Below are 16,434 nucleotides of genomic sequence, written 5' to 3' on the forward strand. Positions count from 1 at the left end.
ACATGTTTCACTGTGATTCCACAAAGTCTTTCCTTTACACTCCACATACTGTAATCAGATACTAAAGATAAAGATAAATATATGATCAAATTAAGTGTATAATCCATTTTTAGGGATAATCCTTATGTTTGGGTTGAAATTTTTTTCATCTAATCTGATTTCTATTTGGAGTTTGCAATCAACATCTTTACAGTTGACTTGATTGACCAAAATTGATTAATTACACCCAGAGTTTTTTTTGTCATTATTGAAATCAGGTGATAAATAATCAGGTGATTGTCTGTACCACAGCTCATTAACAAAGGCAAAGGGGAAGCGCTGAGGATCCGTGCCATCCTTCGATCCCTGGTGCCCACTGAAGACCTGGTTGGCATCATCAGCATACCCCTGAAGATGTCCGTCGGCAACAAAGGTTGGTTGGAAGCCGACTTGGTTCTGTGTCATCCATGCCCACACATAGTGCCTGTGAAGTCTAATTCATGTCAAACATTGACGCTGTAAACTGAAGAATATATAATGGGCCCAGGTGGTCTTTATGTAGTAGGCTATATTACTGCAGTATATGAGTCAGCCCAAAAACCTGCATGTCCGTAGTACTCAGATGATTATACTATGGCTATAAATTAACTCTAGTAAACTTTAGTCAACAGTTACTTACTGCAGATCTCCAAGAGTTCCGGGATTATACTATGGCTATAAGTTAACTCTAGTCAACAGTTACTTACAGCAGATCTCCAGGAGTTCCAGGATTATACTATGGCTATAAGTTAACTCTAGTCAACAGTTACTTACTGCAGATCTCCAAGAGTTCCAGGATTATACTATGGCTATAAGTTAACTCTAGTCAACAGTTACTTACAGCAGATCTCCAGGAGTTTGATTATGTAAATCAGGTATATTATACTATAAGTTAACTATAATTAACAGTAAAGGTATTGTTTTTCCCAAAGGCATTGTTGTGCCACGACCTTGGTAGCTGAAAGAGCGCGAGCGTTTGGGAACTGTATCCCTGGCTGGCGGTGCAGGTCTCTGGAGTGCGCAGCCTGTTGGTGCAGTGCTGTTAGCTGTTGGGGTCCGCTCCGCTCTGCTGCAGTGCTCACACTCTGCAACACTCCATCTGCGCTCGGCTTTTTCCTTCACCATAGTGACACCGCCGACGCTCGTAAACCTGGGTCATATCTGCAGCGTCCACACGGCCTGTCTGCGGCACCTTAAGAACACGCTTGGCTGAGGTGTAGATCCCTGTAAATCCTGCTTTTAAAGAGATCACGCTAGCTGTGCCGGGCTGTAGCTCTGTGGCGCTACTGTGTGTGCTGTGCGAGACTCTGGTCTGTCAGGCAGCCAGGACCAGCAGCACCGAGCCGGGCCTCATCAGCAGACCAGTGCTGGAGCTGAGCTGGGCCACATGCAGGGGGTACACAGGAGCTCTTACAGCAGAGGAGAAGCAGGGAGAGAGAGAGAGAGAGAGAAAGAGAGAGAGAGAGAGAGAGACAGAGAGGGAGGGATGGCGAGAGGGGGAGAGGGAAAAGAGGGGAGGGAGAATGACAGAGAGGAGGTGAACAAGCTGTAACTGTTTAGGAATGCCTAGATATCACTATCTGAAGGCTTTTGTCCTTAAAGTCAATGCCCTTCTCCTGTCTTTCATTCCTTTTCTTGCTATCTATCTATCTATCTATATATCTATCTTTATATCTATCTATCTATCTATATATATATATATATCTTTATATCTATCTATCTATATATCTCTTACTTCTCTCTCCTTCTCTCTTCGGTCTGTGTCAGATGGCACTGTGACAGAGCCGGACATGGCGGCCAGTTTCTGTCCAGACCACAAGGCACCAATGGTTCTGTTCCTGGACCGTGTGTACGGCATCGAAGACCAGGCCTTCCTGCTGCACCTGCTGGAGGTGGGCTTCCTGCCGGACCTGCGTGCCTCCGCATCGCTCGACACGGTGAGACTCTCAGTGCAGTCCAGCAGACACGCACACACACAAACATTCACACACACACTCACACATGCACACACACACACACACACACACACATACACACACACACTCACACATACACACACACACACTCACACACACACACACACACACACAAACACACACACACACACACACACACACACACTCACACTCACACTCACACATACACACACACACACACTCACACACACACACACACACACACACTCACACATACACACACACACTCACACATACACACACACACACACACTCACACACACACTCACACGCACACTCTCTCTCACACACACACAGACACACACTCACACATACACACACACACACACACACACACACACACACACACACACAGGCATACAGATGGTCACATGCACCAGCACAGACACACACACACAAGCACATGCACATGCACATAAACACATTTTCACACACAAACACACATTATACACCGACAGAGACACAGACATAAACACACTGCACTGAGATGTGCACACACTGGCAGGCTGACACATCCAAACATCCACAGAAAAACACACCAACAAAAACACGTAAAGCACACACACACTCAGTCACATGCACACACAAACACACACACACACACACACACACACACACACACACACACACACACACACACACATGGCAGCAGATGTACAGACAAAATAAATTGAAATGGTCACCACAGAAATGTCTACAGTGATGGATAGGGATGGATGGGTGGGGCGACAGTGGTACAGGAGGTAGATAAGTCGTTTAGTAATCAGAAGGTTGCTAGTTCGATTCCCTGTCGAAGTGTCCTTGAGCAAGACACTGAACCCCTAATTGCTCCTGATGTGCAGTGTGCCATCAGTGTAAATGTAAAATGTAAAATGTGTATACATTGTAAGTCGCACATATGTAAGTCGCTTTGGATAAAAGCGTCTGCTAAATGACTAAATGTAAATGTAAATGTAAATGGATAGCATAAGCCACTACCTGGCTAGAGCAGGAGATGAGCTACGGTTCCCCTCTCCTCCTTCATCTGCATTCCACATCACTCACTTCTTCCCTCCTTTCTCACGTCCCCCTCGGCTTCCTCACGGCCTGATTACTTCAGATGTCCAATCCAAGTGTAATTACTGTGCAGTGCACACAACTGACCTGTGCACCACCTCAGTGCAGCGAAACAACAGCTGCCACAGAAAAGCTACAAAAAAAACCCAAACTAAGGATGGTGATCCCTCTGTGACTCGCCAGAGGAGGAGGAGAATAATTACACTGCAATGGTGCGAGATGCTAGGATATGCAATAGACATGACTACTAAACCAGAAAATTGTGCTCCACAAAAACCAAAACAAAAGCCAAAGCATCAAAGAAACAAACACAGTGTGAAAGCAGTCACCCACCCGCAGGTAATTTCCCCATCAAAACCCTGAATGTCACCCTGTGTGTTTCTATGGGCTGGGGTTTAGACTGCAGTTTGTGTTTTCTGTGTTTTCCATCTGTGGGAGAGACTCTGTGCTGACAAACAGAGTGGGTTTGGAATCAGACTGATTCAGACCTCTATTGACTTAGAGGGTGACTCAGTCCTCACAGTAATCTCCTGGAGAACTCTATTATATAGTCTGCCTTGTTGTTGTTCTTCTTGTTAGAAAGCTATTTTAGGGGAGGGTTACCTGGGTGATTCCCTTTGACAAGTCTGACATGCTGAGTGTTTCTTGTGCCTTTCCTCTGCTTGTTTTTCATACAGTTTTTTCTTTCTTTCTTTTCTTTTTTGACTTGGGCATCGGCGTGCAGCATCAGTGCTCAGTGTTAATGCGGAGGGCTAAGAATAGGCCTTAATCCCACCGCTGCCACCATGTTCCCAGGCAGACGCTCCGCTCCGCGCTGTGCCCTGCCTCGCTGTGCCGCTCTTTGATCCGGCGGCGGCGACGAGCGTGAGGGGATCATGTACTGAGGCCCTAATCCAGCAGTTAGCGCAGAGAAAGTTGGACGGATTCGCGTGAAATAGGAGACGGGGCGCAGGGGCAATCTCCGAGCCGTCACGGCTTTAGGAGATGATCTCAGGCAAAAGGAGTGCCTGTGTGTGTGTGTGTGTGTGTTTGAATGTGTGTGTGTGTTTGAATGTGTGTGTGTGTGAGAGAGAGAGTATGTATGCATGTGCCCGTGCAAGTGTGTGTGTGTGTGTGTGTGTGTGTGTGTGTGTGTGTGTGTGTAGTTGGGTCTCTGTGTTTCTGTATGTACACAAATGCTGACATGAATGAGTTGGCAGGAGTGTCAGGACTATCTCTTTCATTTGCCAGTGATCTTCCTGAAGCCCTTGACCTCTGGACTCAGTTTACACTGGTGGCTTTGTAAAGATCTAAAGATTCTAAACACGACTTACTGCTGTCTCACTAACACCACCATGGCTTGCCAACGCTAACCGCTAACTCAATGTTAAGTCCACCCAATCAATGCCTCCCATTGCCAAATTAGCAGGGGAACTTTGCCCTTTCTACCAGAGCCTCCCTCCATACACCACACCCCCCTGCTCAGTACGCATGGATGATGTCACACGCAGGCATCTCACACACTCAGAGACCTTAAACATGTGTACACTCTCCCACTGTAAATATGGCTGCTACTCAGGGTATTGTGGTTGCCTCAGGAGTGTGGTATTGTGCAGATACTTGAGAGATTGGTGAATATGAATCAGCTCAACAGAAACAAAATGACAGTGTCCTCTCTGCGTTTCCATGGTGACAGCATGCGTCCTGACATATCTGTGTGCCTATGTCTAACTATGTTTTTTTGTGTGTGTGTCTTTTTATGTGTGTGTGTGTATGTGGATATTTGTATGTATGCATTTCTGTGTGTGTTTGCGTGTGTATGCTTGTATGCCTGTATTTTTGTATGTATGTATGTATGTGTGTGTGTGTATGTACATTTGTATGTATGTGTGCGTGTATGTGTGTGTATGTACATTTGTATGTGTGTGTGTGTGTGGTGTGTGTGTGTGTGTGTGTGTGTGTGTGTTTACCTGTCTGTATGTGTGTGTATGTGTATGTATGTGTGTGTGTATGTGTCTGCATACCTGTCTGTCTGTGTATGTGTGTCTGTGTGTGTGTGTAGGACACCCTGCGCACTACTGAGACGGCCCTGGCCATGAACCGCTACATCGGCTCCGCCATGCTGCCGCTGCTGACCCGCTGTGCTCCCCACTTCGCCGGCACTGAGCACCACGCCACCCTCATCGACTCCACCCTGCACACCATCTACCGGCTGTCCAAGGGACGCTCACTCACCAAGGCCCAGAGGGACGCCATCGAGGAGTGCCTGCTTGCCATCTGCAAGTGAGTGAGACACACACACACACACACACACACACACACACACACACTCTCACTCATAGTTTACTGGCCATCTGCCAGTAAGTGAGCCACTGTTGTACAGAGGAAAAGACTGATATAGTTGTTGTCCAGGCTCATGTGTTGCTGTTGGTATATACTTGGCCAGTGTGTGGAAGTGATACAGTCCCTGAGGTCTGTGCTCGCTCAGTGTAGAGTTGACTGTACTTACTGTAAGCAAACACATACACATTGGGATCAGTATAGATCATTTCATTGATGTCTATTTCTTTTAGGTGCAACGATAAAAATAGTTAATCTGATATGAGACTTTCGGATGTGTGTATGTGTTTGTCCTGTCTGGGTCATTGGTGTGTGTGTGTGTGTGTGTGTGTGTGTGTGTGTGTGTGTGTGTGTGTGTGTGTGTGTGCGCAGATACCTGAGGCCTTCCATGCTGCAGCAGCTGCTGAGGCGTCTGGTGTTTGATGTGCCACTGCTGACGGAGTACTGCAAGATGCCTCTCAAGGTGAGGTGGCTTTCAACACACACACACACACACAATTCACAAAACCCAGGTTTTAATGTCACTGAAGCTGCTGTCAGTCTCTTAAAGCTTAGTGCCTCTCTAAGTAGTGTATGTCATGAATTGATATTGTGTTCCCCTGACGCTCTACCTGTCTACCTATTGTGTATCGCCCTTTGTAGAGTCAACTTCAAACTTTTATGTATTTTTTAAGTGTTTATACCCCACCTGCAGAGCCGCCATTTTTCCTCCTCGTTGGCCCTTTCCCACCTCTCTGTCTGTGGCCCACTCCCTCCAGTATGAGTGCATACACATGTTCCATATGGGTATTCTAGCTCCAGGTTTTTAAGTCTCTTTTCCCCTCACTACCTCTACTACAAAAGCCCCCACCCAACACTCTGGGCTTTAGGCCTAAACTGTCTTTATGCAGCTCAAACTGTAACCCCTGCTCTTCTCCAACAGACAGCAACCCCCCCAGCAGATGCCCCTGCCATGTCTATTACTGGTCTATGCTACTGTAATCCACCTGAAGCCATAACTCCCTCCCCCCACCTTGCATCTCTGTTATCGTTGATTACTGTCTGGGGTGCTGGTGGTGTCTTGCCCCTGTAGGGCCGGCTGCATGTTGTTTCTCAGGCTTGGGCCGTTTGTCCTCATTTGTCCCCTGCCTTTATGCCTCTCTAATGACGCTGCGTGTTTGAGGCGGGCGCTGACAGCCCTGCTGTTTTATATGGGAGCGGTCAAGCTTGGGTGGAGCCGTGGAGGAACTTAATTAACTGCGTGTGTGTGTGTGTGTGTATCGCACGCCCAGACCTGGGTGCTGCGTGGCGTTCGGGAGGAGGGGGAAAAAAGATTCCAGTGTGTAGAAAGTAATGATGAGTGACTCCAAGGGAACAGGACATAAATACAACCCATGCACGACTGAGGCTGGATTAGACTGACCTCCTGTACTGTGCTCCGCTACATTGGTTTGATTTGTGTGTGTGTTCGTGTGTGTGTGTGTGTGTTTGTTTGTGTGTGTGTGTGAGTGTGTGTGTGTGAGTGTGTGTGTGTGTTTGTGTGTGTGTGTGTGTTTGTTTGTGTGTGTGTGTGAGTGTGTGTGTGTGTGTGTGTGTTTTATGCAACCACCTAGGCATATCCCTTTGGCATCAGGGCCCTCCAGGTGATGTTGTCTCTTAAGAGTTTTCTTATCCAGTTCAGTGTTCCGATATTTCTCCAGACTCGTGTGACCCTGTTTCCTGTTTCAGTATTTCCTTAGACATAGAACACTCTATCCCATTTAAGGTTCTTCTAGAACCTTCTGTCCTTCCTCAGTGCTCTCATAGCCACACTTAGTGCACACAGATCCTTCCGAAACGTTCTACCCTACGTTAATGTTCATTTGCTCTCCTATCTCAGTGCCCATAGTTCCTTCCAGAACTTTCTATCCATACCTCAGTACTCCTCAGAATACCTTGGTGTGTTGACGAGACCACACCTGTTTGTGGGCACATACTTACACAGTAACTCTTCCCATAGTTGCTGACCAATCACTATGAGCAGAACTGGAAGTACTACTGCCTCCCGTCCGGTTCAGGCAACTACGGCTTGGCATCCGGAGAGGAGCTTCTGCTCACCAAGAGGATCTTCTGGGGCATATTCGACTCGCTGTCACAGAAGGTGAGCCAGACAGATCCAGTCATCACAAAGGACCTAGACAACATTAACATTAACTTTAACTATGTTTTAGTATAGTACTGAACTAATAATGACTAAAAGTACTAAGGTGTAACATCTTTATGACTTATCTTTTAAGGGCTGATATTACTTCATTTCATTTGAAATTGTTGATGTTGATTTGAAATAAAAGTAGTCTTGACATCTTCCTAAAGACAGGGAGTATCATGTTCCTGTGTGTTGTATACGTGTACCTGTTTCAGATGTTTAGTTGCATTTCTTTATATATTTAAAGCCTTGAAATTATAAACGAACAAACTGAAAACAACTGAAACAAATATTGGAATCCACAGTAGAAACACTAGCAACAAAGTATGGAATATGTAAACCTATTGGGGAACATTATCTTTCCACTGTTCCCCTCAGAAATACATTTTCATTGTAGTCCTGCAAGCATTTCATGTCATTTTTTGAAGCGGAAAAAACAGCAAACTGCATGTTTAAATGATGCCGCCTGCCTCCTCTCCCCTTTAGTCTTTTTAGCCACATCAACATTAAGGCCCCATTCAAAGCGTCCCTTCCCCTTTAGTCTCTATAGCAGTCATTCTCAAAGTGTGGTCCGCGGACCACTGGTGGTCCGCCAGTGCCCCGTAATGGTCCGCGACGGCCAAAAGTAAATGATTGCGACATTTCTAACATACAACTCAGAACGAAGAGAACACAGTCAGTAGTAGCCAAATCTATTAAAGAGTTGCCTAATCTATTAACAAGGTCATGGATTGGTGGTTTAAGACAGGGACAATGAAAATTAAATTAAATGAGAAAGCCCCTGACACAGACAGTAGGAGAAGGTGCAACGGCGAGATGGTTCAGCCGCAGTTGGCATCATCACGCCGCGGAGCTGCATTCAAACAGCGTTTTTTTCTCCCGCTGCGGAGACAGCAAGATGATAACTATATTCTGTGTTGTGTGACATTAGATCATTTACAAATCTTAATTATGAAAAGTTGACTACTAGGATGCCTATATTAATGCCAGTCGGCTAGCCTTCTGTTGGTAGTGAATTAATGCGGTGGTGTGGTCGGTATGCGCATCGTTGTGTTTATTGGTTGTGTTGTGTGATACATTGGCGTGTCTGAGTGTGTGATGGGAGCATGAGGCTGTGAGCGAACTATAGTTTGTAACATAACCAAGTCACGCATGGAGCAGGGTTCCAGATGCTTTGCCTAGAGCTTGTCATATCTATATAACTAGCCTATCAGTATGTAAAAAAGGAGAGCCCACCCGCGAAAATCATGTGCCGCTAACAATTGTCTGGCGCCAGGTCTGGGTAGGAGGCCTGTTGTTCCGGAGATATACTATTTAGTTAGGTGGTCCGCAAGTTTTTTTTTATTAGCTAAGTGGTCCTTGGTCTGAAAAAGTTTGAGAAACACTGCTCTATAGCAACATCAACATTAGGGCCCCATTCAAAGCTCCCTCATCTCCCCTTTAGTCTCTATAGCAACATCAACATTAAGGCCCCATTCAAAGCTCCTCTCCCCTTTAGTCTGAAGGGACCGGCATAGGTCATAAGAATATGCCATAGTCAATAAGTCAATGATATTATACCTAGTTATAATTGTTACTTTTATTTGGATTTAACTAGCCATGAGTGGACTTTCCTTGGTGAATATACTTTGGGCTGACCTGGGTAGTGAGGTGTGATACTAGACTCTCACCTTCCCCCCAGGTCGAGACAAAGAACCCTGCATGCATGGCCCATTTGAATAGACGGTAACACCCCTTAGATATCAGTGTATTTAACAGACTGTTCCTCAAGGAACAAGTCAGATATACTGAGGTGAAGTTCTGTGAGGGAGGATGGATCCTCAGTCTCTGTCTCACAGTGGTCGGCCGCCATTCTTCAAGAATAAACCTGAATCCTGACTGATCAAACCTAACACTGAATCTTCAATTATAGTCTAAAACTAATTACCATCAAGTCTCTATAGCAACATCAACATTAGGGCCCCATTCAAAGCTCCTCTCCCCTTTAGTCTCTATAGCAACACCAACATTAGGGCCCCATTCAAAGCTCTTCTCCCCTTTAGTCTCTATAGCAACACCAACATTAGGGCCCCATTCTAAGCGTCTCTTCCCCTTTAGTCTCTATAGCAACATCAACATTTGGGCCCCATTCAAAGCTCCCTCCTCTTTAGTCTCTGTAGCCACATCAACATTAGGGCCCCATTCAAAGCTCCCTCTATTCCCATTTAGTCTCTATAGCAACACCAACATTAGGGCCCAATTCACAACTCCTCTCCCCTTTACTCTGTATAGCACATGAACATTAGGGCCTCATTCAAAGCTCAGCGTAACAGCTTTATACAAGCACTAAACCTCACTGTAAACCTGAACAAGTTCAGAGTACTTAAAACTTTTGATGTAACCGATTACATAATAAAATTTGAGTACATATATTATTATTTTTAAGTAAACTCAACTTTAAAATGATACATCGGCTAAACTGATTTATTTTGTTATCATTTTAATAATTTTTAAGTTCACTGAACTTATATTCAAATATTTTTATACTTAAATCTTTTAATCTCTATGTACTAAATTATTTTCACTCAACAACACAAAATAAAGTTAAGTTTTAAGCCTTAAAAATCAAGTTCAGTGCACTTAATATTGGTGAAAGAGTTCAACTTAATTATTCTGAGTAAATAATACTTAATAAGCTTACTTTTTTTAAGTTAACTCTGCTTGATTATTCTGAGTAGGTAATACTTAAATAGCTAACTTTTTTTAAGTGAGCACTACTTATTTTCAATTATTGACCACATATACTGATTTTCTGGTTCTGTTTACAAACTGACTTCAAACTGAAAGTTACTCTACAAGAAACATTCAAATCTATGTAAGACTATTAAAAAGAGTGAGATGAGAAAAACTTAAGAGGTATCACATAATTTATATTTCTTGTAAAACAACTGACAAAATAAAAGATTACATCAAAGCTTTAAAGAACAGCGTTACAAAGTTAACAAGTCAACAACAAATAGTTTATTTCAACAAATATTTTTTTAAGGTGAGTAAGGACGGTTTCAGAGGTTTGTTGTCATCCAGACACATACAAAGGTTCTGTATGAGAAGGTGTGCGTGAGTTTTTTGGGATATTCTAAATTGAAAGCATATGTCAGGCCAAACAACAACATAAATGCCTCAGAAATCCTCTGCACCCAATTCAAAGATGTTCTCGCAGCTGAAGGGGTCGGGACCCGATGTAAGGAGAGCAACAGGAGCATCATCAAAATCTGGCTCCTCTTCCTCCTGCAAAACACCATCAATACAATTACCAGGAGAGTTTCAATGGAAACACTTACAAAAAAAATGGCAATTAATAATACATAGTATCAACTAATATTAAAGTTTCAGTAACAAACCAAATGTGATCACTGTTGTGCAGTTAATCCTAGACATACCTGAAGGACATAAGCCTCAAGGATCACCCGTAGCACCTCTGCTGTCTTGCCAGTCCGTGATGCCTTCTGCTTGTACACAAAAATATCTCCTTTGGTTGACTCCTCTTCTTATATGTCTACATCAAATCGGTTTGTTGTTTATATGCAACACGAATGCTGTCAGGGCAAAAAGAACATTGTAGGTCTTAAGTAACTGAAGTTCTCGACCATTATTGTTAGCTTGCTGCTAACACTTTTATCCATCAGATCCATTAAAACACATAGAAGCTAGCTAGCTGCTAAAAAGTTACATATAACATTAGCATGCTGATATGAATTATATGGTGTTTCTGTAGAACATGAGTTGTTTTCAACATAAACAATTGATTGCTGTTTACTTTGCACATGAACATATTTGGGGGGAAATAACCCACTAACTAGTTATTTAGCTCTTTAGCTTCCTAGCCGCTAGCGCCAACAGTCGTGCAACTGAACTTGCTACTTGACAGCCAAAACCTGATTACTCAATAATAATTACAAAGAGGGAAATTCGCCACTTCTTATCGCAATTTCACTTGCTCCCGCAATTTTGTCGCAAAAACACCTAAAAAACACTGTTTACTTACCAGATAAGGACGCTTAGCAGCAACAGGATTACTAAAATATCTCCTTTGGTTGGGTGACCAGACGTCCTCTTTTACCCGGACATGCGTCCGGCAGAGATAGCAAAATCGTCCGGGATTTTGCCTCGTCGGATATTTGTGTTTCTCTGGGTCCTTCACAAACTAGTTTTACGCCCTTACAAGTTTAGGAAAGAGTATCTCCCTTACGTTCCACCTTCTAGCACAAGCTCTGTCTGTAGCGAGAACTGTCATTGGTCGACCGGCCTCTCACTGTTGCCAGATGCACGATAATTATCCTCCAAAGACGATCATTTTGAGGATTTAATATGATACTTCACCATTTCCAATCTGGCAACACTGAGCACCGTGCCGCTTCCACTAGTTGCATTGTTTACAACAGCACATGACATCTGCATGTGGAAAAGGTGTCAAAATTCCGTCGCGGGGGGAGGGGGCGGGGTCATCTGTATGCTACACACTACCACGCCCCTCCCCACGACGAAGTGTCCTCTTTTTCACAAACTCAAATATGGTCACCCTACGAAGTTGGTCGACTCCTCTTCTACAGGAGGAACATGCTTATAGAAGTCTAACTGATACTATACAATTATTAAGTCTGCTGTCTCTGTCTCTCATCACAAGATCTCTGATTCTGTTCTGAACACGTCCTGCAACGACGTTGATGACGTCAGACGTCACGTTTGAATTAAACTGAAAAAATATGAGTTATCAGGCAATGTTTACTCAAATACATTCCAATACAATTAAAACGTCTTCAGTTGCTCAGAAAACTGATACATTTAAAGTTGGGTCAACTAAATACCAGGTTTTAAGTACTGAATACATAATGTTAATAAGTTAGTAGAACTGTTTGGGTTTACAGTGCTGTGCTTGTCTCCAACTCCCTCCACATCCTGCGCTTATCTTGATTGAAGTCATTGATTTTCTCCTTTTTTTTCTTTGTCAGTGCTATGGCTTCCATTTTGAAGTGAAATGCCTTGACGCAGCACATCCTGGGGGCGAACGTTAAAAAGCGTGCAAGAGACAGGGCAGGCCAGGGGAGGGGGGGTGGTGGGCATGGAGTCTGCATTGGTGAGGGTGGGCTGGGGACCGCAGACATCAATATTTGAACAGGCCATTGATTTGAGCAGTGCTGGGCTGGCGTGGTAGTGCATTAAGAGCAATAGCTCACGCTTCAGCAGACGCACAGCAGGGCTTTCAGTGCAGAGGGGGGGAAATCACCTGGGAGGGAGCTGGGTGGTTGGACCCCCTGCTGATGCTGCCATGTCTTAGCTCGCTACTTCTCACCATCTTTCTCTCTCTCTCTCTCTCTCTCTCTCTCTCTCTCTCTCTCTCTCTCATCTCTCTCTCATCCCTCTCTCCCTCTCTCTCTCCTCTCTCTCTCATCTCTCTCACTCTCTCTCATCTCTCTCTCCTCTCTCTCTCATCTCTCTCCCTCTCTCTCCCCTCTCTCTTTCATCTCTCTCTCCCTCATCTCTCTCTCCTCTCTCTCTCATCTCTTTCCCTCATGAACGCTAAAACACAAACTTACATAATGAAAGGTATTGTAGAAGTATGACCAGGAGCTGTTTAAGATGGCCATGCCCTGCCTTAGGCTATGTCCACACAGAGCCTGAATTCGGAAACATTTTTGGATCTGGTACCGTCCACACGGAGCCCTGTCAAGAAAAATTTGCGTCCACACGGAAAAGCTGGAGCAGAGTGGAGTGGTTGAACCCACTGTAAAGACGTCATGGAGCATGCGCATAAAGTGACAGAAGACAGAAGTCGAGATCCAACTAGCAATCTTCCGATTGCTGAACGACTTCTCTACCACCTGAAATCACTGTTACCACATCACTCAAACAGGACTAGTTAAAATCATGCACTTCGCCATAACCCTCGTTTGTGTTAAGTTACCAGTTCAGGCTGAGGTTGCAAGGCTTTCACGTGGGGGCAATTGCGTCAAAGTGTGCGGATCGCGCGTCCACACGAACACGGATTTACTAGCGGGTTCGAATCTACCCACTCTGGAGACCGGATTCAAAAGGTTGCGGATTCAGTCACCCAATCCGCCGGGTTCGTGTGGACGCGAGGCCGATCCTCCAACATTTCTTTCCGAATTCAGGCAATCCAGGCTCCGTGTGGACGAGCCCTCAGTGCCATCGCTGTAATACTAACACATAAACATATATCATGAAAGATACTCTATTTACATCAAACGTCTCTTCCCTCTATAGAAGTATGACCAGGACCTGTTTAAGATGGCAATGCCCTGCCTCAGTGCCATCGCTGTAGTACTAAAACATAAACATATATCATGAAAGATACTCTATTTACATCAAACGTCTCTTCCCTCTATAGAAGTATGACCAGGACCTGTTTAAGATGGCAATGCCCTGCCTCAGTGCCATCTCGGGGGCTCTGCCTCCAGACTACGTGGACTCCTCCCTCAGCAGCACCAGCCTGGAGAAGCCCACCTCTGTGGACCCGCAGGGCAACTTCGACCCCAAACCCATCAGCACTGCAAAGTACGTGTGGAGGAGTGGAGGAAAGAGTGGAGAGAGAGAGAGAGAAGAACATGCAGATAGAGAAGAGATAAAGAGAGAGAGGGGGGGACTTAGAGGCAGAGAAAGAGAGAGAGATAGTGAGAGAGAGAGATAGTGAGAGAAAGAGAACCCCATCAAGCATGCCTCTTTCCAAGTTACAATATTGTAAATTATATGTCCAGTCAATCAATATGTAGTAAAAAAAAAAAAATGAAAAACAAACGATTTAAATATGAAAGCAAAAAATTTGAAAATGTTTAGCTTTTCTTGATGAAACCAAGGTAGAAACAAATTGATCCATCCTTGTCAGCGCGTGAAAAGTACAGTGCACTGGTTCTTAATCACCTTCCTCTGCTCTCCCCAGCATCTCTCTTCCAGAAAAATTGGAGTACCTTGCCAACAAATACGCTGAGCATTGTCACGACAAATGGTCTGCTGAGAAGGTAGGTCCACAAAGCAGACAGCACGCTGCCAAATGATTGTCTTTTTAAGAGACTAGGAAATTAACCGGAACATTTTCAGCCAATATTATCCTTACATTTATTATCTCAGTGACCCCCCACACCCATATTCAGCCACTGTAGGTTTACAGTAGAGGGCTGGAGCGCTGTGAGCACCAGTCGGGCCTGGACCCCATTGGCAGCACAGTCCCCGGATCTTCCCTCATCTCTGTCTCTTGGCTGCAGGTTCTGCTTGGGTGGAAGTATGGGGAAGGCATCGATGAGAAGGCCAAGATTCATCATTTACTGAGGACCTACAAAGCCCTCACTGAGAAGGTATGATGCAGGGTGTTGCTAAAGGTTAACGGAAACAGGGCCATATTTATTTTAAGTACACGAGATGACGTAAATATGAATTGAAGGTGTCTGTCTGTCTGTATGTTTGTCAACAAGGCATCAAAAATGCTGATGTGTGTGTGTGTGTGTGAACACTTACAGTAATACGGCAAAAGGATGAGCATATCCTGAATTACCATATAAAGTCTTAATTCAAGTGGTTCAAAACAGATGAATCCATCCTATCCTATGCATTTGGCTTACCACTACAAATAGATGTGTGAGAACTGGCACCGCCAACACCCCCCACCCCGCCATCCCCCACCCCCCATCCTCCTGATGCACACATACACAAACACACACACACACTCACACCCCTCTCGTTAAATGTGCCAATCAGTGTGACTTGTGTGTGCGCCCCAGGAGAAGGAGATCTACCGCTGGGCTGTGCGCGAGTCTCTGAAGAGCATGCTGGCCATGGGCTGGAACATCGACAGGGCCAAGGAGGGGGACACCGCGTCCCAGCAGCGCGAGAGCGAGAAACTACGCAAGATCTCACAGGTCTCACAGGCGCACCCACCCTACTGCCACACACCAAAAACACCTGGGATTGGTCAGGGAGCTGGGCATGCACCAATCCTAGAGTTTTCGTATTAGTTTTGTGAGAGCTTGAAGTACTTTTGCTACTACTTAAGGAGCTAGTCACAAAGAAAATCTCATACAGTACCAAAATAAAATGTACTTAGCAGATATTGTTGATCGAACAGGAATTTACCACAGTTAACATAAAATGCCTGAATGTTCATTTTTGTGGAATAATCTTTAAATATTTCACAGTAGCTATGGCATATATGCTGCATCATCTTTACTGCTTTGCTCACAAATATCTTGCGCTAACAGTCCAACTTGTGTTGTGTCTTCTGTAGGGGAATGGCTTCAACCCAAGCCCTCTGGACATGAGCAACGTTCTTCTCTCCAGAGAACTCCAGGTCAGCACCGAGGCCCGCGGGCCGTAAAAGCACAGATGTTTACGTCCGCCACTGTACTCACAAGCACGGCTCCGCAGCCCTGCGTAAATCACACGCACCATTCATCTGCAGGGAAGCCGGGGTGCCACCGGCCAGAACTTCTCAAAGAAAGTGTGCAGCGTTTGTGTGTGTTTGTGTGTGTGTGTGTGTGTGTGTGTGTGTGTGTGTGTGTGTGTGTGTGTGTGTGTGAGTGTGTGTGTGTGTGTGTGTGTGTGTCCCTTATCTTGCAGATAGCTGCCCTCTCAGGGAGAGTGAGTGTGTTTGTTTGTGTGTGTGAGAGAGAGAGACAGAGGAGTGTTTGTGTGTGTGTGTGTGTCCCTTCTCTTGCAGATAGCTGCCCTCTCAGGGAGAGTGTGTGTGTGTGCGTGTGTTGTGGGAGTATGTGTGTGTCGTGGAAGTGTGTGTGTGATCTGGCTCTGTTGTGTTTCTTATTGCAGGGTATGGTGGAGGTGGTGGCTGAAAACTACCACAATATCTGGGCCAAGAAGAAGAAGAGCGATCTAGGAAGCAGAGGTGAGTTTGGGTGG

The 16,434-nt window shown here is 45.0% G+C and overlaps 1 protein-coding gene across 1 annotated transcript in view; it reads left to right on the forward strand.

Annotated features, from left to right (window-relative positions):
* Nucleotides 1-16,434, forward strand: part of LOC105908186 (ryanodine receptor 3-like) — a 180,959-nt gene that overhangs the window by 114,682 nt on the left and 49,843 nt on the right. The window contains 11 exon segments of the mRNA XM_031580909.2: nucleotides 292-412; nucleotides 1,786-1,955; nucleotides 5,092-5,312; nucleotides 5,742-5,832; nucleotides 7,348-7,488; nucleotides 13,919-14,085; nucleotides 14,468-14,546; nucleotides 14,790-14,879; nucleotides 15,303-15,440; nucleotides 15,806-15,868; nucleotides 16,345-16,420. Coding sequence (XP_031436769.1) covers nucleotides 292-412; nucleotides 1,786-1,955; nucleotides 5,092-5,312; nucleotides 5,742-5,832; nucleotides 7,348-7,488; nucleotides 13,919-14,085; nucleotides 14,468-14,546; nucleotides 14,790-14,879; nucleotides 15,303-15,440; nucleotides 15,806-15,868; nucleotides 16,345-16,420 — 1,357 coding nt within the window.

This window comes from Clupea harengus, chromosome 14, assembly GCF_900700415.2.
Source record: "Clupea harengus chromosome 14, Ch_v2.0.2, whole genome shotgun sequence".
Taxonomy (NCBI): Eukaryota; Metazoa; Chordata; class Actinopteri; order Clupeiformes; family Clupeidae; genus Clupea; species Clupea harengus.